The 23,098-nt window shown below is 33.2% G+C and overlaps 4 protein-coding genes across 13 annotated transcripts in view; 2 read left to right on the forward strand and 2 right to left on the reverse strand.

The window, feature by feature from the left end:
- Window positions 1-2,332, forward strand: part of LOC135841779 (synaptic vesicle glycoprotein 2C-like) — a 35,428-nt gene extending 33,096 nt beyond the window's left edge. For both annotated transcript variants that reach the window (XM_065358954.1, XM_065358953.1), the window contains 8 exons: window positions 11-132; window positions 217-455; window positions 708-898; window positions 1,006-1,102; window positions 1,192-1,372; window positions 1,453-1,612; window positions 1,706-1,833; window positions 2,122-2,332. In XM_065358954.1, coding sequence (XP_065215026.1) covers window positions 11-132; window positions 217-455; window positions 708-898; window positions 1,006-1,102; window positions 1,192-1,372; window positions 1,453-1,612; window positions 1,706-1,833; window positions 2,122-2,177 — 1,174 coding nt within the window. In that variant the 3' untranslated portion in view covers window positions 2,178-2,332. The remainder of the gene's footprint in view (window positions 1-10; window positions 133-216; window positions 456-707; window positions 899-1,005; window positions 1,103-1,191; window positions 1,373-1,452; window positions 1,613-1,705; window positions 1,834-2,121) is intronic.
- Window positions 2,333-3,000: 668 nt separating this feature from the next.
- LOC135841783 (pterin-4-alpha-carbinolamine dehydratase-like) lies at window positions 3,001-4,189 on the reverse strand. Its single transcript, XM_065358966.1, has 4 exons — window positions 4,038-4,189; window positions 3,695-3,763; window positions 3,483-3,605; window positions 3,001-3,378 (listed from the first exon to the last, which is right to left on the reverse strand). The coding sequence occupies exons 1-4, from the start codon at window positions 4,041-4,043 to the stop codon at window positions 3,196-3,198; spliced, it is 381 nt and encodes a 126-aa protein (XP_065215038.1). The 5' UTR covers window positions 4,044-4,189; the 3' UTR covers window positions 3,001-3,195.
- A 406-nt stretch (window positions 4,190-4,595) lies between these two features.
- On the reverse strand, window positions 4,596-7,171 carry LOC135841781 (stAR-related lipid transfer protein 7, mitochondrial). The gene is made up of 7 exons (XM_065358965.1): window positions 6,565-7,171; window positions 6,363-6,481; window positions 6,189-6,287; window positions 5,952-6,112; window positions 5,677-5,859; window positions 5,502-5,586; window positions 4,596-5,438 (listed from the first exon to the last, which is right to left on the reverse strand). The coding sequence occupies exons 1-7, from the start codon at window positions 7,005-7,007 to the stop codon at window positions 5,272-5,274; spliced, it is 1,257 nt and encodes a 418-aa protein (XP_065215037.1). The 5' UTR covers window positions 7,008-7,171; the 3' UTR covers window positions 4,596-5,271.
- Window positions 7,172-8,947: 1,776 nt separating this feature from the next.
- Window positions 8,948-23,098, forward strand: part of EndoA (endophilin-A) — a 39,826-nt gene continuing 25,675 nt past the window's right edge. For 4 of the 9 annotated variants that reach the window (XM_065358956.1, XM_065358961.1, XM_065358964.1 and 1 more), the window contains exon 1: window positions 19,128-19,398. The gene's annotated coding sequence lies outside the window, so the exon portion shown is untranslated. Of the gene's footprint in view, window positions 9,317-10,848; window positions 11,319-19,126; window positions 19,399-20,094; window positions 20,207-23,098 lie in introns of those variants that run through there. The other 5 variants (XM_065358957.1, XM_065358958.1, XM_065358962.1 and 2 more) reach the window with 5 other exon arrangements.

Below are 23,098 nucleotides of genomic sequence, written 5' to 3' on the forward strand. Positions count from 1 at the left end.
TCGTTTGTAGGCTAGGGGGCAGTGGACCAGTTATTTGGTCATATTTCGCAGAATTTCAACCTAAACTTAAAAGAGGCTCTATGCTCAGTTCAATGGCTGCATTTTGGACTTTGGGAAATTTATTCGTAGCCAGTGAGTTGACTGCATTTTGTAAAGTATTACAAATTTGCGAAAATTTTTCTCTTTTTAACTTACTAACGAAAAAGTTTTTTTTAGGTTTAGCCTGGATAATCATTCCTCAGACAATCGGACATCAGTCACAATATTTTACTTATAAATCATGGCAAATATTTTTAGCACTGTGTTCTATTCCGAGCTTTATTGTAGCTGTCCTTTTACTATACTTGCCAGAAAGTCCAAAGTTCCTCTTAACACAAAATCAACACGAAAAAGCAATGAAAGTTTTCCAAAGGATATACCAAGCAAATACCGGAAACGAAATGTCTTCGTATCCGGTAAATGGAATTTTAGATTTATTTCTTTTTTTCAGAGACTTATAACAGTTATACCGAAGGATAAATAAGTAAAAAGCTAGGTACCTGTATACCAAAATCTTTGAATTTAATTTTTAATTTTGATTTCGAAATCTGATTTTGGTGCTTTGATTTTTTCGTTTGAACCAACTTTAATTTGCTTTCGTTACTTTTTTGCCATTTTTGTCGATTCTTCTTCGTTAATTTATTGCTATGTTTTTTGTGTTCCATCAGGCTAGGAGTTTAATCATTGAAAACAAAACAACGACGAATAAAATGCCATCAGTATGCGAGGGTAATTCGAGAACCCATCTTTGTAAAGTTATGTTGGGCGGTATAATTGAGAACACAAGACAGCTATTTATTCCACCAATCCTACGTTATACATTGATCTCTATAACCATTAATCTTACATTTCATATTGGGTTAGTAAAAATGAAATTTCAACTTGAGTATATGCGAAATCCAATCATTTTTGTACCAATTTTATCCAATTGATACCATAATTATTGAAATTTTTACTTATGTAAAGGTATTACGGTCTCATGATGTGGTTTCCTGAATTATTCAATCGATTCGATGAGTATTCCAAAGCTCATAATGGATTACAAAATGCTACAGTTTGTCAGGTAGGTACCTAAGTTGTTGCTGGAATACTATATATGTATTGTGTACTTACTTAGCAAAAATTGTTAAAAATTATTCAATTTCGGAATAGGTGACTGAATATATCACGAGCACGAAAGATTACCTGAATTCTACTGCACAAGATTCATTTTGCACCAGTAGTATTGCCGGAGGTGTTTTTCTGGAATCATTTATCACTGTAGCTGCCGCTTTACCCAGTAACATTTTAGCTGTACTTGGTATGGACAAACTTGGAAGAAAATTTTTTTTAGGTAAATAATTATTAAACACTCTCAAATCCGGTATTACCCTTTACTATGTTCATTTAATCTTATGGCATGTACGTGACCAGTTTTTAGCACGATATCTTCAGGAGCATGCGCTATCATAATGTCCTTTATCGTGAGTAAAACCCAAAATTTAATAGTATCCGCCACATTTAGTAGCGTCATCAGTTGTGGAAATGCGGCCCTTGATTGCCTAATAACAGAAATATTTCCTACTAATTTGAGGTACTTATAGCGGCAAAAAAAAAATCGTACATATGATTTTTTACAGTAGTATCCGTCAACTATAATAATTGTTTGTTCTTTTTTTTTTTGTAGAGCTACTGGTGTAGCCATATCCATGGTTGCAGCTCGATTTGGTGGTATTATTGGTAACATCGTAATAGCGACTCTACTAGATCTGTATTGCCCCGCACCTACATTCATTGTTGCATTTCTTTTAATAAGTAAGTACCCGAAACTGTGACACAATTCATTTCATTTTATAATTTCAAGTATGTTATCAACCTGTCAGTGCTATTACTTAAGTGCATCTATGCAACGTGAAAATCGAGCATTTTTCCTCTCATTTATTGAAGTATGCAACTTGAGTAACATTATGATGTGACTGTCAGTCTAATCTGTAATCGCACAGCGCACTTACCTACTGAAATTTCATAACATGACAATGACATTTTGTGAAATGTGAAATACTTTTTACTTAAAACTAATTATATTCTCTTTCAATTTTTCAGGTGGAGGTTTGATGTGTCTGTTTTTACCGAACACTACACGAGAACCATTGTCTTAATTGATGTATTTATTTATTTTTTTACGTTTTTGTTGTAACTTGTTGATTATTATTGTTTTTTAATGTATTTATTTTTGTTATTTTATAAGAATTTGAAGAATAATTTTTATCATTTTTGTGATTATAATTTTATTAAAATAATTTCTTACTGCTTTTTTCATTTTCCTTTGTAAATAAAGACTTTTCATAATTCTGAATGCATCCGATTAGTACGTATGATCACAATTGTAATTTAAAAAAAGAATGAAGTACCTACCTATTTTATTGAATTTTTTTACTTTTTAATTTTTAAAGAGACTTTATTAATTAATTTATTTGTATTGTGAATTGTGGTACCTATAAATACTTTTCCCTCACAGGAAGACCTAATAAAATTATGAATTTATAAATACCTATTTTTTCTAGCATAAAATCGCACGAAAACACATTTACTCATTATGCTAACACCTTCATACGTAAACAATTCAGTTCTTCAACCAAAAAAGACACAAGGTATGGTTAGAAAGCAGCAACTATGTAGTATACTTACTTATCTTTTCAATATGTACATAGAATGGCGATAAGTTCTTTGGCTTATCATAAAAAGTTCACCTTTCTTAGGTCAAACGATATGATAGTGTATCAAAATTAGATTCAGAATAGTACGGTATAGATAAATTATGTACCTTGGTAATATTTTCAGCCACTCAACATAGTGATTTTTTGTCGAAGCAATTACCTACCTGTATGATCAAGTTTCAATCTTTCAAAACTCGGAAAAACACAGCTACTTAAGCCAAGTCAATCCATTAAAATAAGGAAATCAAATTATGTATACATAGAATAAAGGCAGCATTTTTTTATTGTTTCCCATTATTGTCGTAAAAGGTAACTAAGATAGAAAAAAATATCATATAGGAAGGCAATAAGTTTTCTTAAATACATACAAATAAAATCATTATTTACACAAGTGCTCAGGACTTGACCGTAAACAAAAGAGAATAAATCGAGAGTGAGTAGGCATATCAAATTTATAGAATTAATTTGAGAACGATTTTTCGGCAGTATCCATAAACGAAGCTAATTTCACATCGCGATTACTCAGACCATTCACGTCATGAGAAGAAAGAGTAACTTGCACTTTATTGTAAACGTTGAACCATTCAGGATGATGATCCATTTTTTCAGCTAATAATGCTACTCTAGTCATGAAACCAAACGCCTAGAATAATAACACAAAGGTAGTAAAGTGTATCCAGAGGTTTCTGGTCAATAAGAAATAATCTGACTAAATTATAGGGTAGGTAAATTTTTCTCATTACTCACTTCATTGAAATTTTTAAAAACAAATTCTTTCTTAATTGCATCACGGCCTTCCACCAATGACCATTTGTTCGAGAGTAAAGGTTCCAATTTCGTTGATCTTTCTTCAGGAGTTAGTTTGGCAGACTAGAAATTACAACAAGCTATCGTGATAGGTACCAAATAATTCAAACGATAAAATAGGATAAAAATATGAAACATCAACTTCAACTTACCATTTTTTTAGATGATAGTCTTCTTATAACGTTTTGTGGAACAATTGTTATATTTAAAAACTTAGTAACCTGAAACACAATACAAACACACTGAATGAATACGGAGTATATGAGTGAACCAGTAGAGGTTGGTAACGCCCAGAGAAAGCAAGGTTTAATTGACTATTTTATTTATCTCCAGGCTTTTACTCGAGCAGGGGATATCAATCGGATTGGTTAAAAATTACAATATTCAAGGTATCTCGACGAATGAAATCCTTCCCCATGACGCTTTTTTCTGATCATTTCTTATTATCAAGGACGTTCAGTAATTGAACGTAAAAAATTTCTGAAATAAACTTACATTCATGTTTGTGAAGCTTCATTCAAAACTGCAATTAGACAAAATATATTTTCCAGCATAAATTTTCACTAATAAATTGATAATCAAATCAATTTTGCGGCAGAATTGTAATGATAACAGAGAACAGAACACGACATTCTAGTTCACGAACGAACGTGTTCACTCATATTTATGGTAGGTAACCTCAAACCTCACAGCTCACAGTCAGTCATGGACTGGTACCATCAACGCTCAAGCAATGTCCATAATTTTTTGGTAATTCCTGTTTTGAGCTAAAGTTGGCTGTAGAATTTTTTTCAAGAATTCATACATCGTCTAAGCTTTGATGAATACAAACCCGTTATATGAATCATGATAACGTTTAGCTATACGAATAATGGAATGAGTACCAACTTAACGTACAAACAAAATGCTCGGACAGTACCTAAAATGAAGTACTCACACGGAATTAAGAGAAAATAAATGTTTTTCAAAATTTAAAAATACAAAACAAACTGAAATCTTCTCGAAAATGCATTAGAATATTGCTCACACCATTCCATTCACAAAACAAAGGCATACCGGAAAAAGCTATTTATTACATTAATTATCAACAGGTAACAAGCAACAAAACCTTCATGCTATACAATTTCAAATTTTATTTCTAAAATTTAGGCTATAGGTATGAAATGAATGAATTTGAACCTACCGAAAGGTTACGTTGAAGAAATCAAAAAGATTATAAAAGTTGAAAAAAAAAACAACTCAGTCATTTAAATGCAACTAATAATTTACACATTTTCTTCAAATAAAAACTGAAAACCCCAACATAAATCCGTTTCTATAAAATCGAATCATTTTCTATAGCACCACGAACAAAAATTTGAATGCAAGATTAACGGGAAAAATTATAAACAGGGTATTTCGAAACGTAGTTTTGTCGTCGTTATTAAGGAATAATGCATAAATATATGCTTCAACGAAATTCAACAACGCATCATTCCTTAAAGAAATGAGCAGAAAAATTACATCAATTTCAAGTATTTTCCTTCTCACTAAGAAAAAAATACGAAACCGTCACAGCAGCACCCCAAAATAAATTGCACATTTTTTTAAAATTTCATTGCCAAGAGTACGAAGTTGAAAATCATTTTTCAATCATCAAAGTTGATTTTTATCGAAATAACAACTTTTCGCGTAATAAAAACCACTAATCAATTTCCTATCAAATGACTTAACGTACATGTTATCGCAATTAAAGTATAAGAAAACGTTTTTCGGGTTGTTGTTGAGGATAAGACGAAGGCGGACTTTGTTGCATTTCTTTTTCTTTTTCTTTTTCTTTCAACCGATGGTATTCCGCTCGGTGTTTGGCTAAATTTAACGCCGCGTCTTTCTGCTTTTCTAAATATTCAGGCATTCCTGAAAATGGAAAAAAGTTAGTCACTCGAAACCATTTGATATTTTTAGAGCCATTATATTCACCTGTAATTGTGTAGAAAAGTGATATATACGTTGGTATATTAAGACCAGGGTTATCGAAATAGGTAATGGTGAACTCCAATCCAGGCTGTAACATAAGTTGTCCCAAATTATAAATAAAATAGACTAATGTTCATGATACTCAAGTGTAATCCTGTCTACTCGATTTTTAAGTTACTTTATCAAAATCCTCCTTGGGTTTTATGACGATGTGAGACCAGTATTCTCTTACTCGATGAATGGGAGGTTTCTCGGGACAAGACGGATGTTCAACGCTTTCGCTAACGATGGTCATCAATTTTTTTTCATCGTCGATTTTATATCTTCGATTGCAAACATAATCACGATTGTAAAACATTTTCTGCATGCCATAAAAAAAAAGGACATAAACTAATGAATCAAATACATAATGTAGATAACAGAACAGCCAAAACTTCGGGGAACATGGCTCACCGGAAATAAAAATTCCCAATATAAAACATCACTCGTTGTTTTACGGTCCGAATCTACAACATACAGTTGAACAGAATTTTGATCCCATTCTTTTCTGTACTTGCAGTCAATTTGCACTTGGAAAAAATCATTAGCGGTAACATCGTTCCATTTGCCATACACTGGAATTGTGTAAATTATAAACATAACATTGTGTTTATACTTTGTAATCGTGACAGTAAAATTAACGAATTCTACCTTTATAGACATAGAGTCCTTGTCCTTTATATTTCTCATGTTCTTTTCTCCATATCTTCATATGCAGATTACTATAAAATAATTCCCAATCATCTTCGTCTGAAAACATTTATTTCATGGTTAAAACTTGAAACAAGTATCAACTACACTGTTACTCAACTCCATTCTACTCACTATGTAAATGTTTACAACGATCGCAGTCGCAAAGATCCTCAGATGAATTTTTATTATTTTTTTCGGGACTGTCTTTGTTTTCGTACAGGTTCTTAGCGAAACCGATTTCATCTTCTAATCTGTAACATTAAATATGCACGAAATGAAATTAGATCTCGAACAAATTCCTAACATAAAATTCAACTATACTATTCGACCTTACCTTATCAGTTCATCCTCCGGTATCCTCTCTTTCTCCCATAAAAATCCACTAGCGATACTCGCAGCGGTTAGAAATTTATTACGTTTCAATGCACTAATATTGAACTTTTGTAAGAAATATATTAAGTTGAAATCACTCCATAATTTTTTATAAAGTGAAAACATTTGTTGACTTCGTCTCATTCTGTGGCCGAAAACGAATACGCATTGTTTCGTACATGATTTCAGGATCTTCGACGAATGTTCTTTGAATCCGGTGGAGAATTTTAGAGATTCAAAATTGGTGTAGAATTTTTTAGTGAACGTACAATTGAAATTTTTCCGTAAATTATTCAATAAGAATTTCAAACTTGGAGAAGACGAATAATGGGAAAAAAACTTATGCTGTACTCGCAAACTCGATTCTGCAACGCAGAATGGTTTCACTGTATTTACACTTAACATAATCACTCTTTCAACATTACATACACAAGATGAAGACAATATGCTAAACTTGAAACGCACATGTAAAATTTGAAATACGAACTTCACATAATCAGCTCAGCAGCCAAAAGTTCCGAACTTTCTGCGTTTCCACAATTTTTTTCGTCAACCTCGAAAACTTTCTTATCAAAATCACAATCAAAATTTTATAAAGCGCCACCTATGAAATTTTATATCTCGAAAAAAAACAATGAGCAATATCGTTCATTATACTTTTAGGTAATTTTCAAAGTATTTTACGTACTTTTACGTGGAATTACCATTACCATAGTCGCTGTGAAATCCTAAAATACAAACTCACGGGTGGCGAGCATTTCCACATAATGCACATGCGATCAGCCAATATGCCTGAGGCCCGTAACACACTACTGCGATGCGATGCGATGCAACGTTTTCAAACGTCCCATCGCAATGTTAGTTGCATTGAAGTATATGGCGGACAACACACTATGAGATGCGATGCGATGGGACGTTTTTCAGAAGGCTAAATCCTTGCAACGCGTAGCAAGGTTTGTAGTTGATGTACAAAAGTCTGAGACGTCGCAGACGTCGCATGCGATGCTTTCCTGTGATTGGTTGATTTTACCTCCACGAATTGTGATAATCTGATAAGCGAGATGCACTTGTAATTTTAGCAGTACATGAACGAAAAAATTATTATTGTGATTTATTTTCTATTCTTTTTTGAAAAGATTTCTTCATCACATAAGTATTATTGAAAAATAATAGCAACACTTGAGAATATTAAGCACACAGACGAATGATTGAAGTGCAAGTGAGTTGGCCAAGATCACAAAATTTGACTTCCAAATTACTTCCTACAATGGAAATACAGTTCTCGCTATTATTCTTTAGTGACAAACCACAAATTTATGATTCTTCTACGTTATTTACAAGATCAAAATTGTTAATCTAATTCGGGTGATGGGTACATGATAACGTTGAAAACATGCACACCACGGAGATATATTATGTAGTGTGTTGTCTTATGTTGAAATGCGATGCTATGCTACGTTTTTGAAAGCATCGCATCGCATTGCATCGCAGTAGTGTGTTACGGGCCTGAATGCTCCCTCCTGATTCGCTGCTGAGTGCCCATGTCAACATAGCCCCACCCACCCGTTGCGACGAACAGCACAGTGAATGATATGTCTCGATGAAAAATAAATGCTTCGAGAAGAAATAAACGACTTATGAATTTATCTTTATTTTCTTATTGCGTTATTTCCAATTCCAAATTTCCAATCACCAATGTTCAAAATCAAAACTGAAATTTTAGTAAGGTGTTGAATCGGCAGCAGCATTTAGAGTAAAAGTATGATGAAAATCAACTGGCAAGTGGCAAACTGGCACTCGATTTATGATAAAGGCTATGCAACTTCGCATTCGCCATTTCGTCCGTGTTTTTTCGCCAAATGTAGCAAGAGCAACCCAGTCAGTGCAATCTTGCACATTGTTTCATTTTGCGAAACAATAATATTACGATAATCACTGGGAAGCTCAGAAGAATCGCCCAACAGTTAACACCTGTCTGAACTCTGAACTAGTGAACTCCATACCATTTCAACTTCAAGGAGTGATTGAGCTGCGGCAAGAGCTAGAAATACAAAGACTGGACATTTTTGGCGCATATTGGAAGGGAAAAGCGAAAATAAATTTGGCGGATTGGGCATAAATAAATTCAATAAATTGCCATCAGCGGTGAAAATTGATACCGCAAAGCAAACAGCTGTTCATCTGTTAAGAAGTGGTGGGTGCTGGAGGAATGTTGGGCCAATCAGGAGGGAGCATTCGGGCATATTGGCTGATCGCATGTGCATTATGTGGAAATGCGGGTGGCGATGAATGAAAAAAATCAAAATACCGGATTGGACTCGAAGTTGGAGTCATGATCTTGAATGATTTTTTTGTTTGCTTTTGTTATTGTGCTAATTATTTTATGATTGATGTATGATTTATGAGTTATTTAATACGTTCATAAACAGCTGATACTCATCCAACGTAACGTAAATAAAATATTTCAAGAAAAAATGATCTCTTTACTTGATACAAAAACGTTCAAAGTGTGACTCAGGAACTGTGATAAACGTTATCAATCAAATTCAGAAACAAGGAACAGTACGAAGAAGTTTTTGATCTTTCTGAAATTGTAAGTTTTCTCAAAGTTTAAAGCACTGCTAAGTGAATAGTTTGCTGCTGATCGAACCTTTCCGGAGTATTCAGAAGTACGTGGATTCAGAACTGCTGGATATCGAACTGAAGCATTTTCGGTATGTACTGTTTTCATCTAAGGTATTTTCACAATGTAGAGTGAAGCTCTTAATACCGCATTATTTTGAATTAAGATCAACAATATCACTTTCTAATGTCTCAAGTTACCTTGTACTTTCAGTTCAGTCATGTTTGGTGTTTACTATCTTCGTAGTTGGATCCCTGTATTCGTGCGACCAACGAGACCGCTTTGTTCTGCTTTTATTCGAAAAGTTTATTGAGAGAAGTTTTACCGACTCTTCTCGAGTTCTGCAGGAAAATTTGATAGTAATTTCAATTAATTCTATGTGCAATTTCAGCACATTGTGTAATATGATGAATCTTTCCGCCGATGAGATTATTGGTCCCCTGCTGTTAAATTTTGTAAATGCGTTCTTCGAGTGTGGCATTTCACCTGTCAGTTAGTCGTGAATTCGGATTATCAACTGCTTATGAATAAATCAGGAGCATTTCAAATGAGCAATTTTTTCAATTTTCGAATGATGGAATATTTACGTCTCCGTCTTGCATTATTTGCTGTGTTTATAATGTCTCCAAGAGATCGAAGTGAAGTTATTCGACGAACATCCCTTGATATAATATTCTCATGTGTCATAACTCTTCAATCTCCTAATATTTTGTTGCCGGCAGAATATTATTCAATAACAAGATAACAAGATCTAATTTCTCATACTGCTACCGAGTGCAATTGAGAGATCTTTGATTGATTCATTTTCTCCACTCATCTTTGAAATACTCTGTGACTCCGGCCTCTGTAGGTTTTGTTCGTTTCTGGTGAATATTTTGTACACGGATCTTGTTATTTTAAAAATGAAATTTATAGAATTCTATATCACTCTGCATTCGTAAATCCGGTATGACTAGCGCTTTGAATCTGAAATTTAAAAAATGAATTTGTTAAAAGATGTCCTCTAATTGAAGGCAGAAAGTTTTTAGTTTAATGTTCAAATTGGAACTATTCAAACAGATTTTTTTATCGTTAAAAATGTTAAAATCAATGAATTGAAATCTTTTTCTGATTTCAGTCCACGTTGCTCGATTTTTCTTGTTGCTCACCCTTTTAAAAAAATTTAGAAGTTTGCTGCATCTTGTGAAGCGTAGCTAACAATCTCCAAACTTGTAATAAGTATAATATATTGGCGATAAGCAGTTGTCTTTTTTTTTTGGCGTGGGTAGAAAAAGGGAACATGGCGCCTACTATTCTATTATCAAAGGAAAAAAATATTGTTAAAAGTTTTTGTGATTGACGGATTGCCGGCGAACGATGTAAAAAAAATTGCTAATCAATTGACTATTTCTTATAGCTTCTCGAATTAATATTTTCTATTAATGCACCTTAGATAGGTAGGTACATTGATTGTTTCAGTATTAAAAATAATGATAATAATTTCGTATGATGCTTTGTCTAACAAGATAAGCCGATCACCCATCAGCCCCAAACATTTTATCAATTAACTCCCACTCGAATGTTCGACATCAAATGGAAACACTGTTTTTGCTGGTGTAAATTGAAACGCGTGGGTTTCTGTCTGTTGAACGGACGTCGTCGTCGAACCGTCTCTTCGTGTACGTAATTTTAAGTGTAACGTCGCGAAATTTCTTGTTGGCGTGTTATCAGTGATAGTGGAAAAAGATTTTCATTTTTCCGCCGATTGGCGGGGGTGAGATTTCATATACGAATACGTGGGATCCTGCTAGAAGCGGGGGCCGATTTAACCATTTTGTAAACCGCCTCCCCTATGATTTCTCCTGTTACTATGGCGACATCCGACATAATCTCATAAGAAAAAATTACTCTATTTCGGGGTTTCCTAACATAATATTCGGATTTAGTAGCTTTTAAACTGCTTCAGGGGAGGGGGTGTTTGAATTTTTTATTTTTTTCCAGCATTTCGTTTTTCGCGTCGTCTGGCGAAAGTTTGCTGTGCCGTAGTTGTAGTTAACAGTGTAGTGTTGAGTTTCATTTTTTTTTTCATCAACTTTAGCTTCGTAGAGTTAATTGTGAGTACGAAGTTATTTTCGTTTAAATATATTTGAATAAGAAATACCTACCTACTTATTTTCTGTTTCAACGCGGGGTATCAGTGTATCATGTTCTTGCGATGTATCAAAAATTTGACATCGTTGAATGACTTTCAAGTACTTATAGAGAATGTTTTTTAATGTTATTTATCAAAATCCCAAAATTTAGATCAAAGTTACACTTTTGAAAATTGTGCAGCCCCCCCCCCCCTCCTATCGCGAAGAAAGTTAGTATACATAAACCTAGTATGATACCTTCGAGTTTGCAATCCAAATAAATATTTTCATTAGAACTCGTGTAACAATGCTGTTTGAACTAACGTAGGATTATTTATAAATTTCAAATTTTTAAAAATAGAATTCACTAAATTTAGTTGTAGATTGTTCAATTTTAAAAGAAAAAAAATTGCCAGAATTCTGTTTATCTACTCAGTAATTATTAGCATTTTCGGAGTTATTGTTTGCTGAAGTGGGTTCAGGAAATTCTACAAGGGGTATAAATTTGTTCAGATTTGAAAAAATTTAATTGAATTGAATTCTTTTGCGTTCAACTAAAAACAGAACTGATTAGAACTAATTGTAAGTCTAAATTACTTTTCATGGGGTACCTAATAACTCAAACCAGTTAAGATGGCAGGCGTCTCAAAGCATAGATGAAATCGAACAACTGACATAACCATTGAATTCGTACATACTCGTGCGATTAAATATACTTAAGTACAGATGTTTGTATTAATTTTTTTTTGTTTACATACCTACTTCCGCATTTCATCATGAATAATGTATTTTTGGGTGAAAAGAGAGGAAGCTTATCCAGAGCAGAAAGCTCGAAAATAGGCTTTTTCAAATTTATAGAGCAGTTACCTAAACATTTTAATGGTAAAATGTCAAAAATAATTTTTTTCTTTGCTTAAGAAAAATATATGCCCAATGCCCATAGTTGTGTAATAAATTTCCCGAATACCTTTTAGTAATTTTGATTCAATGTGGAACCAATGCAATCATTTTTTTGATTATTTATATAGGTAGCCCGAAATGAGGTTGATATCATCCTTAAAATTTTTTCAATTTCCTGTCGAATATAAACGAGAAATTACTCACCAAACTGTTTTCGTTGGGTGAAGTAAAAATTCATTATGATGAAACGGTGTAATTACGGTGGCAATTTTATTCGTCACACCGAATAATTAGCGAAATTACTTTCATTAGCTTAACTCAGTATAATAGCCAGATATTCTTACCTCTTAACTGCCTCTGTGATCATGTTTCAAATCGTGATAAACGAACACACAAAACTATTATACACATGTATTATACACCTTTCTCTCGATTTTATGCTATTGATCCCATTGCCCGTTGCTTACAATTAGTTGCCTATACCGAAGATAAACGAATTAAATAAGTACATATATTTTCGATAATTCGTTTTGTCAGTTTAATTTGATAATCGTACACTTGAGCAGGGGTCATGCCTCGTGGTTTTTGTAAAAATGCACTCGGTATGAATTCAACTTACATGCTTGCTAAATGCTGGGAATGGAAAATATCTAAAAATGAAAATATTTAATACCTCCACTTAATCGTATCATCGAATTGGAGTTTGGAGTAGAAGAAGAAATGTTGGTTGATGTAAACGCTTATGAATAAAAATCCCTCGATGGAAGAATTTTTTAAATTAAGCCGAAATGGATGGTACGTTTTCAGCATGTTAAAGATGCTCAACTATTGCGTCGTTTAAATGAAATTCCGCACAATTAACAGGAAGAAGAGAAATGATAACTTGATTTTCATTCGATATAATTCACTCGTGAATAAGTCGTAAAATTAAATTAGAATGTAAGTTTTTGGAGAAATATTTCTTTAGAGATCAATACGAGACCAAAATTGATTTTAAATTTTTCCCTCGATGTTTGGTACCCTAAATTTTTACGAGGAAAGTAATCAGATATTTTAGCATTCACTCGAAGAGGTAATTTATACGCTCTGGTTCAGTTTCACCCAAATTTTCTTGATGAAAACTGACGGAGCAAAAGTCAGAATTTTCGCAAAAATGGAATTGAGACAGATACCAGAAAAAATTCTTGAAGGAGCTGTAAGTGAATGAGGAGGTCGTCTCTATATAGGGAGGAAACTTCTATCAAAAACGCTTCTCTGATCATTTAGGTATGTTCCAACGCTCGAAAAGTGCTGATAATTGTAAAGGTGACTGAGGAATATGTAGGTATTCTACGAGAGTGTTTATTGTAGAATAAGTAGTTAAGTACTTCTAAAACTTGAGAAAAAAATTCCAATGATATTATTTGAAAATAAGGCCTCGTTATTAAATTGACAACCCACGTATGTTCTTCATGAGGCCTTTTGATCGAAAATATTTCATCTCAACTTTTAATACTTTCCTAGTTGAAAATTTGAACTAATTATTATTTTATAATAATATGGTTTTTATCTGAATCAAGTAGGTAGCTTAAAAATTTGCTCAAATTTCAGATGGTGTTATTGAGGAACGTTGACCTACTAAGTATGATAATCTACTGAAGTGATGTTAACAGGAATCAAGTAAAGTGGTTAAGAAAAGTTTGAGTATACTTAAAGTTAGGTTAGACTTCGATATAAAACCCTTAATTTTTGTCGAATTATTTTAACGTACTTACGTTAAATTATCTAATACAATATCGAGAAATATTCCTTCGAAGAAATTTCACGAAAAAATCTCATCAATTTTGACGATTATTTTTCATTTTCTTTATTACTTAGTAATCCGTCGCTGAACGACGTTTCAGCGCTACTTTCGTCGTAGTAAGTTTTTCAATAATTAGACGGATGAAATCTGAAAGGAAAAAAGACATGGCATATTTCACGGATTAAATCAACGTTGAACGTCCTCGGAGAGTTTCCACCCACTAAGGAAAAAGGTGATCTTGAACAATTTGGAAATTAGGTTATTACCCATTTTGAGATGCTGTGAACCGTCCCGTTATATCTAGATACAATACTTACTCATCATATTTTTTTAATGTTAAACTTGAATTCATCGTTGATGTTTGTGCTCGTGTTTTGATAGGGATTCGATTGGTTTCTTTGTGGTAAATTTTGTGGCTTACTTGTATGAGAATTTTTTATTAAAACTTCGCGTAATTTTTAAACGAAGTTCAATTTTTGCTCGCTTTAAAGAGTTTTATTAGATGGCGATGAATTGGAAATTATAAGATTTCACGAGTCCTACACGTACTTTAATATCATTAGGAGTACATGCGTTTTCATTACTTATTGATGTATATTTTTCTCTCTCTTGTGCTCGTTACCATGTCATTGTGTGAGCCAATACACATATTGGCGTTAACATAACTTTTATACGTGATATCACGTCTTGTTTGGGCCATTTTGTAAAATTCTAGAAATTGAGTGATGTAGGTAAATTTATGTTTATTAGAATGTGGTTCTTCAAAATTGATGGAGCAGTTGGATTTAGCTGAAAATTGCTCGTTTTGTATTTCAAATGCGCATTGTTTGGTTAATCCATTCCTCAAATTTACTGGATATAAAAATAAAGAACCCAAGACATCTTAATGTATCTAAGGCAGAACAAAAATCAAATTTTTAGGAATATTATGGTTACGTTTTATACATAAACTACTCGTATGTAGATCACATATAAAGTAGGCTTTGCACGTTTTGAAAAACCAACAATTTGATCATAAAGAAGTGTACTTTTTGTAAAAACATCCGAATTCAATCTTAATTATAGAAATTTGTTTTTCGTGTACCATTCGACGATAGGCTTTCCTTCTTATGTGCGTAAGTGAAGTTATTCTTGTGCATGTTGCGAATAATAAACATCCTATTGATTTTTCAGTAAATTAGATTCGCAATATAAATTCTCCTCTTTTGGCGGAGTACTTGATATTGAATGCATCATTTATTATTCGAAGGTATAAAAAGGATAATGAAATCATTTCCTGCAAAAGCGTTACGTTATATTTTCAAATTGGTAATGAAAAAAATACATTTTTATTCTATGACAAGCTGAAATCCTGTCTACCCATTTTCAAATTTTACTTTCGTGTTTCCTTTTTAATTTGTATGTTTCCAAGTTGGATATGAAGTATTTTTTGATATTTCAACATGGGTAATTCCGTAAATTGAGGAGGAATTTGAGCAATCAAACAAGAATGTCACTGTTGATTGTTGATGTAAGTTTTTCCAAAAACCTGCTCAAAAATTATAAATCTCAAGAAATTTATAACCCAAAATTGAAACATTTTCTAGGAATATAAAATGAAATACAGGTAGCCCTACAAAGCACTAATCTTGAAAATTTGGTAAACATCTTTTGCTGGATAATTCTCAAAAAAAAAAGTAAATTATGATATGCATAATTTTGAAAAACAAAAAATCATTTTTTTTTGGAAAATTTCAAGTGGGAATTATTTGTATAGGTGTCCCAGATCCCTTTTCTAGTGTTGGCCTCAATTCAATCCCCCCACTGTGGGGCCTGGCCCTCTAAAAACGGCGATAATTAGGATTTGACCCTCATAGATGTGTAATATGTTGATTAATATGTTTTCGAGGTCGTAGAATTCGAATCTGGAGTTATTTTTTTTGTAGAGGTGGAGGGTGAGGCGTGGGAAGGGGGAAAATGTCAAATTTTGCTTATATTATCGTGTTAATATGAATCGATATGTTTTCAAGGCAGCAGACTTCGAATCTGGACTTTTTTTTTGATAGGTGCGGAGGTGAGGCGTGGGGAGGGAGAAAATGTCAAATTTTATTTGTATTATCGTGTAATACATATCTCGACTAGCGCGATAAAAGTACAGCTGTCCGAAATTTGGCCAAGTCGAAGGACAATAATGAGCGCTGGACAAGCCGAAGGACAATCTCAACGTTTTTTCGTTTCTAGCCTTACTTACTGGACATTATTTGATTTTTAACACGTAATAAATGTGTACTTATCATGTAGAATGACTTCCCTTTCTCAATTATCGTTTTTGGTGGGTTCATCAGGGTAAATAAAGAGGCAAGCCGAAGGACACATTTTTTTCCACACATCAAAATTTGACAGATTAATACGATCATAACGAGCTGTTACGTACGTTTTTAAAAAAACGGTGCGGGGTAACATTTTTCTATGAGAACAGTGAACCAGTGCAGCCACTCACCAGAAAAAAATGTTTGATTGGGAAGTCAGCAAAAATACTTAATTAAAAATTGCTCTAAAATTGGCGCAAAAACTGTGAGACAGTTTTCAAATGTGAAATGTGAGCTTCCTATGGACTTATTGAGATTGCAATTTGCACAATAATATACCGTAGTGTTCTATGATGATGAGAATGTGTCAATTCCCCCCCCCCCCCAAAAAAAAAGGATTTCTTAACACTTTATAACATTTATTTTCAAAAACTTGGTGTGAGACAGGCAAGTCGAAGGACATTTGGGGTATAAAATCAAATGTACACGAATGAAAGGGGGGCTGAACAGCTCAATATCAAGTGTAAAATGTGAGGGAGGTGATGCTTGTATGGACCAAAAAAAAAAAATCATGCAAAAACCATTGAGAAATTTGCTGTGGACACGAAATTTACCACTTTTTGAGACTTACCCTGCTATCCTTCCAATTTCCAACTTCTCAACAAAAATATTTATCATTCTGATGGCTTCTTTTAGTGATAAAAAGAAAATGGTTCGTCTTTCATATTTCGACGAAATATCGATGTGTGAATACGGTCTTGTTTCAAGCCTTTAATTCATGATCATCTTCATTTTTCATGATTGTACATTAGTTGTTATTCAAAATTCATGTTCAATTTGAGTATTTTTTTTAAAAAAATGTTGGCCGCATGTGGAATCATGACTCATAAGATGGTTTTTTCAAATTTATGTGTTTTAAATTTTTTTTTTTTGGGGTGTTTATAATTACAAGATTGTTACACCCGTAGAGGGGGGGGGTTAGATTTGGTTTGTGAGGTTGGTGTTTTTTATTAGGGAGATGAATTTTTGTATTTCACAGGGTTCATCAGGAATAGCAGGTGGGTTTTCTTCTATCTGTAGTGTAAGTCTGTTTTGTTTTAGTTGGGGACAGTTGAAAAGTATGTGTTGGATGGACGTGGGTTCGTTTCTGCAAAATTGGCATAGGGGTTTTGGTTCTTTTTAGTATAAGTGGTTATGAGTATGATTTTTGAATAGTAATGTTAGCTAGATGAAAAATCATCATTCAGGAAGTGGTTTACCAAATGCATGTTTGGTTTGTGTATTTTTTGAAAAACAACGTTAGTTAGCTTAAGTACTTCAGAAATGATTTTAAGAGATATTTTGTCAATATCTCCCGAAAAATTTCAGCTGTCCAAACGGAAAACTGAGGGCCTTACGGAGCCTTGAATTTTTCAAAATGTCTAATCCAAAAATTGTGCGTGTATACTTAAATAGATGGGAAAAATGAAATCACAATATATTTTTGGGCTAATTTTTTTAAAAATTTCAAAATGTGCGATTGGGATGCTACATTTCTCAAGATCTTTCTTTTTTGATCTTACCAGTATTCTGACCATAATCGTTTTTCTAGTGCACCTATCGACATGACATGAGTGAAAAAAAATTGTCTGTAAAATCTTGAAATGTGTTATTGGGCTGTCGACTATAATATAAGTATAGGAATCTTTTTTCTACGTACGTAATTGAAAAAGTGTACTTTCTGGGCTGAAAATTTTTCAAAAAATTTCCCGAGAATCAAAGAGTTTACGATTGGGTTGCTAAAACTCTGGAAATCGTCTATCTAGGTCAAATTTTGTATACTTATCAACGCGTATTTAATGGTCACTCTCGCTGGTGAGTGTAAAAAAGCGTGTTTTTAGTTCTAAATTTTCCAACAAAACAAAAATCTTGAAATGTGCAATTCGACATCTACAATTCTGGGAATCCTCCCGCTAAAACATTTATTCTCCCTTCCATCGCATTTCAAGTCCTTTTCGATACGAGCGAGAGAAAGGTGTATTTTTCGACACTTTGCAATGTGTTTTGGAAAATTGGACACTTGAATGTCGAAAATTTTTGCGAAACTACAATCTCATTTTTCAGTCAGATTGAAAAAAAATCTCCCAGGGTTGGAAAAGTTTGAATTTTATTTGAAACATTGTGAAGTATAGGTACAATTGATAACTTTCCTTCAGTCGCCCTTTTATAGATGAGTAATAATTATTTTTTTCTCAGCCCGCCATTTTGAGTGAATTTCGAGAATACTGGTACTCGTGATAACAAATTACAGACCAAATGAAAACGTTTGATGAGAATTGAAAAGTGTGGTACGATTTAACCGATCTTCCTTTCCTATCCAGTAAACAATTCTGTACCGAGTTTTATTCAGTGTTTTGTGCACACTTGTACAGTCTGCACACACTCATACCTATACTTAACATTATGCTTATACAGACGTTATTGTGCGATTTGAATCGATGAACAAAAACACAATTAACATTTATAATTATCATAAATACGAGAAGAATACCTCATTGTTTGTATTGAAAAATTTTGTCAGCCTGATTTTTTCCGCCGTTCGTGATACCGCCGCCGCTGTTATCTCATTCGCGCCGTTATCCGAACGCGGGAATTTTTTCGACATTTTTTCGGCCTTTGCTGACCGAGCAATAATACTGGGATAAACGTGCGAAGCGCATTTTAAGAAGCATTGGCTTTTCGGTGATAGTTTGGCGGGCGAATTATACGAATACGTTGCATGCGCACGCAACCGGTCTCGTAGTATTAAAGTTGAACTTTTCTCTTTTATGCAGAGAAGCTTTGCCTTCTCTTTTGTACGCTTTTTCACTCTATCGTAGACGACGGCTTCGACTAATAACTGCTCATTCATTCGTATTCACCCGGCGCTTCATTTTTGTACTGTATGTACGTACTTTTGCCGTAGTTGTACGTATATAGACACTTGATAACCAAAATTTAACGCTTCGTTACGACTCGATTTTTCTTTTCTTTTTTTCGCGGATGTGCGGTCATTTTTTTCTAATGTGCAAGTGTACGTAAAAGTGGACCTAGGTTGGATTTACCGGAACAGGTACGCGGATTTATGTAGAAAAACTAGACTAATTTTTACTATAGACTCGAAATGAGTACTTCAAAAGTAGGGTAGTGATCGATTTTCACTATGTGTTCCTAGTAACCCGGCTTTTGCGAAGGGATCTCAGTATAGGTGTGTGTGGGAAATGGGAATGTATGTTTTCGGACGTAATTGGTTCATATTATCGTACCCAAACAACAATGTCATATTTTATGATAACGCGAGCAGATCTCGTAGGGAATGTTTACCATTATAATGCTGTACAAATTTTTTTAGCAGATTCAGCCCCAAATTGGCCTATATTATGTAGATTTTCTTGGACGATATATTATGTTGTATTTTCAAATCGATAATTTTTTCAGAGTACCTATTTGGAATGAGATAAGTTTGTATTGTCAATGATCGATTTTTTTCATTGGCCGCTTGACATGAAATATTATTCGAATAGTTTTACACTGTTGTGTGTATGTACAATTGTAGTGGAAATATTTTGGCTGCGGTAATAACGAAGCAATTTTCTCTGCGGCTTTTGTGTCGTTTGTGTGGCTAATGAAGAAGGTGAAGGATGAGAAACTTAATGAAATTTGGATTAGGATTTTGTATTGTTTGAGCGTTTCGAGTTAGATTACTCGTATTTAAAAGTACCTACGACAGTTTGCGTTTGCGCTTGCTCGTATTTTATATGTCGCTCGTGGTTTTTATTTATACGCGCGATATTTTAGCGTAATTTTTTCCGTATGATTAGGTGAGCAAATAAATTTGATAGTTCTGAAATGTTGAAAAATCGCCGTGTTCGTTAACTTAGGTAAGAAAGAACGTTTAAATGGAGCTTTAATGTTGATAAGAATTGATTCTTTACGTTTGTTTATCTATTTGACCTCCAGTGTCGGTGTCGTCAGCAGTGTTATCCTAAGCGATTATCTAGGTGACGAAATAAGATAATTTTATAAGTATACAATTTTTAAAGAATTGTCACAATGAAAAAAAAGATAAATTTGTATTGCCGTTATTATTTTTCTGTCGTGTTGGGTCGAGTCAATTTTCATTTCCTGAATCAAAATTTTGATGCGGAGTCTTGGCAGTCTGACGAAAAAAATTTGTGACATATCTCTCAAAGACTTCGGGTGCAAATGGGATTCCCTCAATAAATACTTATTCCCTTTCGTCTTCTACCTTCAGCTCAAAGTTTCAACATTTTGAATTTTTCAGTTTTGATTTTTTTTTTATATTTTTATAAAATTAAACTCATTTACTTAGCCCAAAATTTAAAGTTGTTATTTCACTATTCTTTAAAATCTGAATACCCTCTTGGAAAAAATTCGATTGGTGCCACTTGTGTTTTTATTATTTCAAATTTCAATGGGTTATGGCTTTTCAAAATTTTGACCTTTGAAAAAATAAAAATTTTCCAATAATTGACAATTTTTTTAAAATTACTTATAGGTAAAAATAATTTTACAAAAATTTATTTAAAGAAATGTTTTTATCCAAAACATTTTTTCGATTTATTTTTACCTTCTCCCGTTTTTTATAGATCTTTGAAAAATGTCTTTTTTGAGCGTGAGCTATACCCACTTTCAGAAATATTGAAAAAGTAGGTAACCCGAAAATTTTATTCCTGAAGTTATTTTATAAAAATGTTTACATGTACCTACCTACATATGTATTTTATAAGACATCACTCAACTATTCATCTTTGATTTTCAGACATTCAAGAAAAACTTTCAAAATTTTAAGAAATTTCCAAAAAATTATTTGTTCTTACCTTTAAGAATGAATACAACTGTAACTTCAAATTTTTAATTTTGTTTCAAGTCTTACAAGTTTTGTGTCACAAAAACAATAACATTTTGTGTTCGGAAAAGTAGATCTTGAAAATTAAATTTTAACGTATCAAAAAAGGGTGATTATCTAAGAAAACAACTCCTGTTCGTCTAAAAAGTTGAATCACAAAACGTATTCATGTGTTTTATTTTTTTTAATTTCATGGGCTGTGTACTGCCCAAGTGGTTCCTAAACTACTGAATTTGGTAAAGTGATGCTGTAAACAGAAAAAAGTTCGACATTTGGCTTGAAAATTTGTTTCTTGCAATTTATTGTTCAAAATTCAAAAAATACATATCTACTCGTAGTACCAAGAAAACTGTGAAATAGCTCAGGTTGGTAAAACAATTACGATTTAAGAAAGAGTATCATTGTCATTATTCTCTTCGGGAACTACATACTTGAGAAATCACGAAGGGGTTCCAAAAAGTACTTCTTAATGTGGAGAGCACATTTTTGAGGCTGAGTGGGAGGGAGGAAGAATCTGAAAAATACTACTTATGCTTTAGAAAATGTGTCATTCTTGTTATGGTAAATGGATGAAAAAGGATTAAATGAATCCGAAATACCTCCCAAATCTCGAAGGAGAATTTTTTTGGGAGGTAGGAGCAGTGTTGGGGAACAGTTTTAGTAAACTCTTCATCTTTACTCTTTGCAACTTTTCTATTTTACAGAAAATAACGTTGATTTAGAGATGAACGGGGAGAGACGTAAAACAAGGCTTTTGAGTTTTGATTCTCAAAAAATGTAAAAAAAAAAAGTTTGAAAAATCAAAACTCCCGCAGGGCACATTTCGGGCATCCTTCACATGTGCATGCCAATTTACAACTTCCTAGGCCAATTTGAAGAAAAAGAGGCATGACACAAAGTTGATCAAACCTGACTAGACTCGCTGGGAGTCGAGATTGAGTCGTAGCTGAGAAGAGCGGATCAAAAATTAGAACCAAAACAAAATATGTATGTAACATTGAAACCGCAGCGAGAACCAAGAACCGGAACGATTTAGGTACATTTCATTTTCCAGATAATTTTGTGAAGAGATCTGCAGACTTTTGTTCAAGGTCTCGCAGAAATTTTGAAAATTGTGAGAAGTAGATGAAGGTAAAAACATTTTTTAAAACTAAAATCTTGAAATGACATTTTTGAGAGGAAAGGGAGGAGAAAATGTTGAGTGAGACTGTACTAAAGATTTAGATTCCGCAGAAACTCTAAAAAGATCGTGCAACCCGTCAATGGTTTTGAACTTCTATTTTAAATTTTCAAAGATAGCGATCTGCTCTACTTATAAGTAATTTGAGTTTATTCTGAACTGAAACTGGATAAATACATATAAGCTGAGATTCATGCATTGAAAGAAAATCCTTATTCAAAAACCCAAAAGATAAAAAAAATTTATTACAGCCTAGAGCCTAGGAAAAGACCTTGAAAAGGGTGTTTTACGATCGTATTATATTTGTAATCTGCCATTGAAATTTTCGCTACGAGAAGTACAAGTACCTCGATGATCGCAAATTTTCGCCATTAAATATTAATGCTTTTCAAGTGGTTATTCTACGATGGCAGATATAAATATCTATAGAGATATTTTGGAGGCGTATCGAGTTAGTGCATTTATTATACATTATTGGGTATCAAATTATCGTAAATATTCGTCATTGACTACGGCTAAAGCTACGAGTATATTCTCTTTTCTGTAAAATCTAATAGAGTATACTGAAAATTCTGTAAAATAAAACAAAAAATTACGTTGCCTGTATTGCGAAAAAAGGAAAGTTTTCCAAATGAAATTGCATTAGTAAATAATTTTATTGGAAGACGGTAAAATCAAACGAAATTGAAACCGAGTTATAAAACATAGCATGTACTGTATCCT

This window comes from Planococcus citri, chromosome 3, assembly GCF_950023065.1.
Source record: "Planococcus citri chromosome 3, ihPlaCitr1.1, whole genome shotgun sequence".
NCBI lineage: Eukaryota > Metazoa > Arthropoda > Insecta > Hemiptera > Pseudococcidae > Planococcus > Planococcus citri.

Coding starts and splice junctions, on each gene's coding strand:
- LOC135841781 (XM_065358965.1), bottom strand. CDS start 7,007: ATGTTAAGTGTAAATACAGTGAAACCATTCTGCGTTGCAGAATCGAGT. Junction 6,482..6,564: donor CCGGAGGATGAACTGATAAG/GTAAGGTCGAAT, acceptor TTAATGTTACAG/ATTAGAAGATGAAATCGGTT. Junction 5,587..5,676: donor CCAAGGAGGATTTTGATAAA/GTAACTTAAAAA, acceptor CTTATGTTACAG/CCTGGATTGGAGTTCACCAT.
- LOC135841783 (XM_065358966.1), bottom strand. Junction 3,606..3,694: donor GACTATCATCTAAAAAAATG/GTAAGTTGAAGT, acceptor TGTAATTTCTAG/TCTGCCAAACTAACTCCTGA. Junction 3,379..3,482: donor TTTTTAAAAATTTCAATGAA/GTGAGTAATGAG, acceptor TTATTATTCTAG/GCGTTTGGTTTCATGACTAG.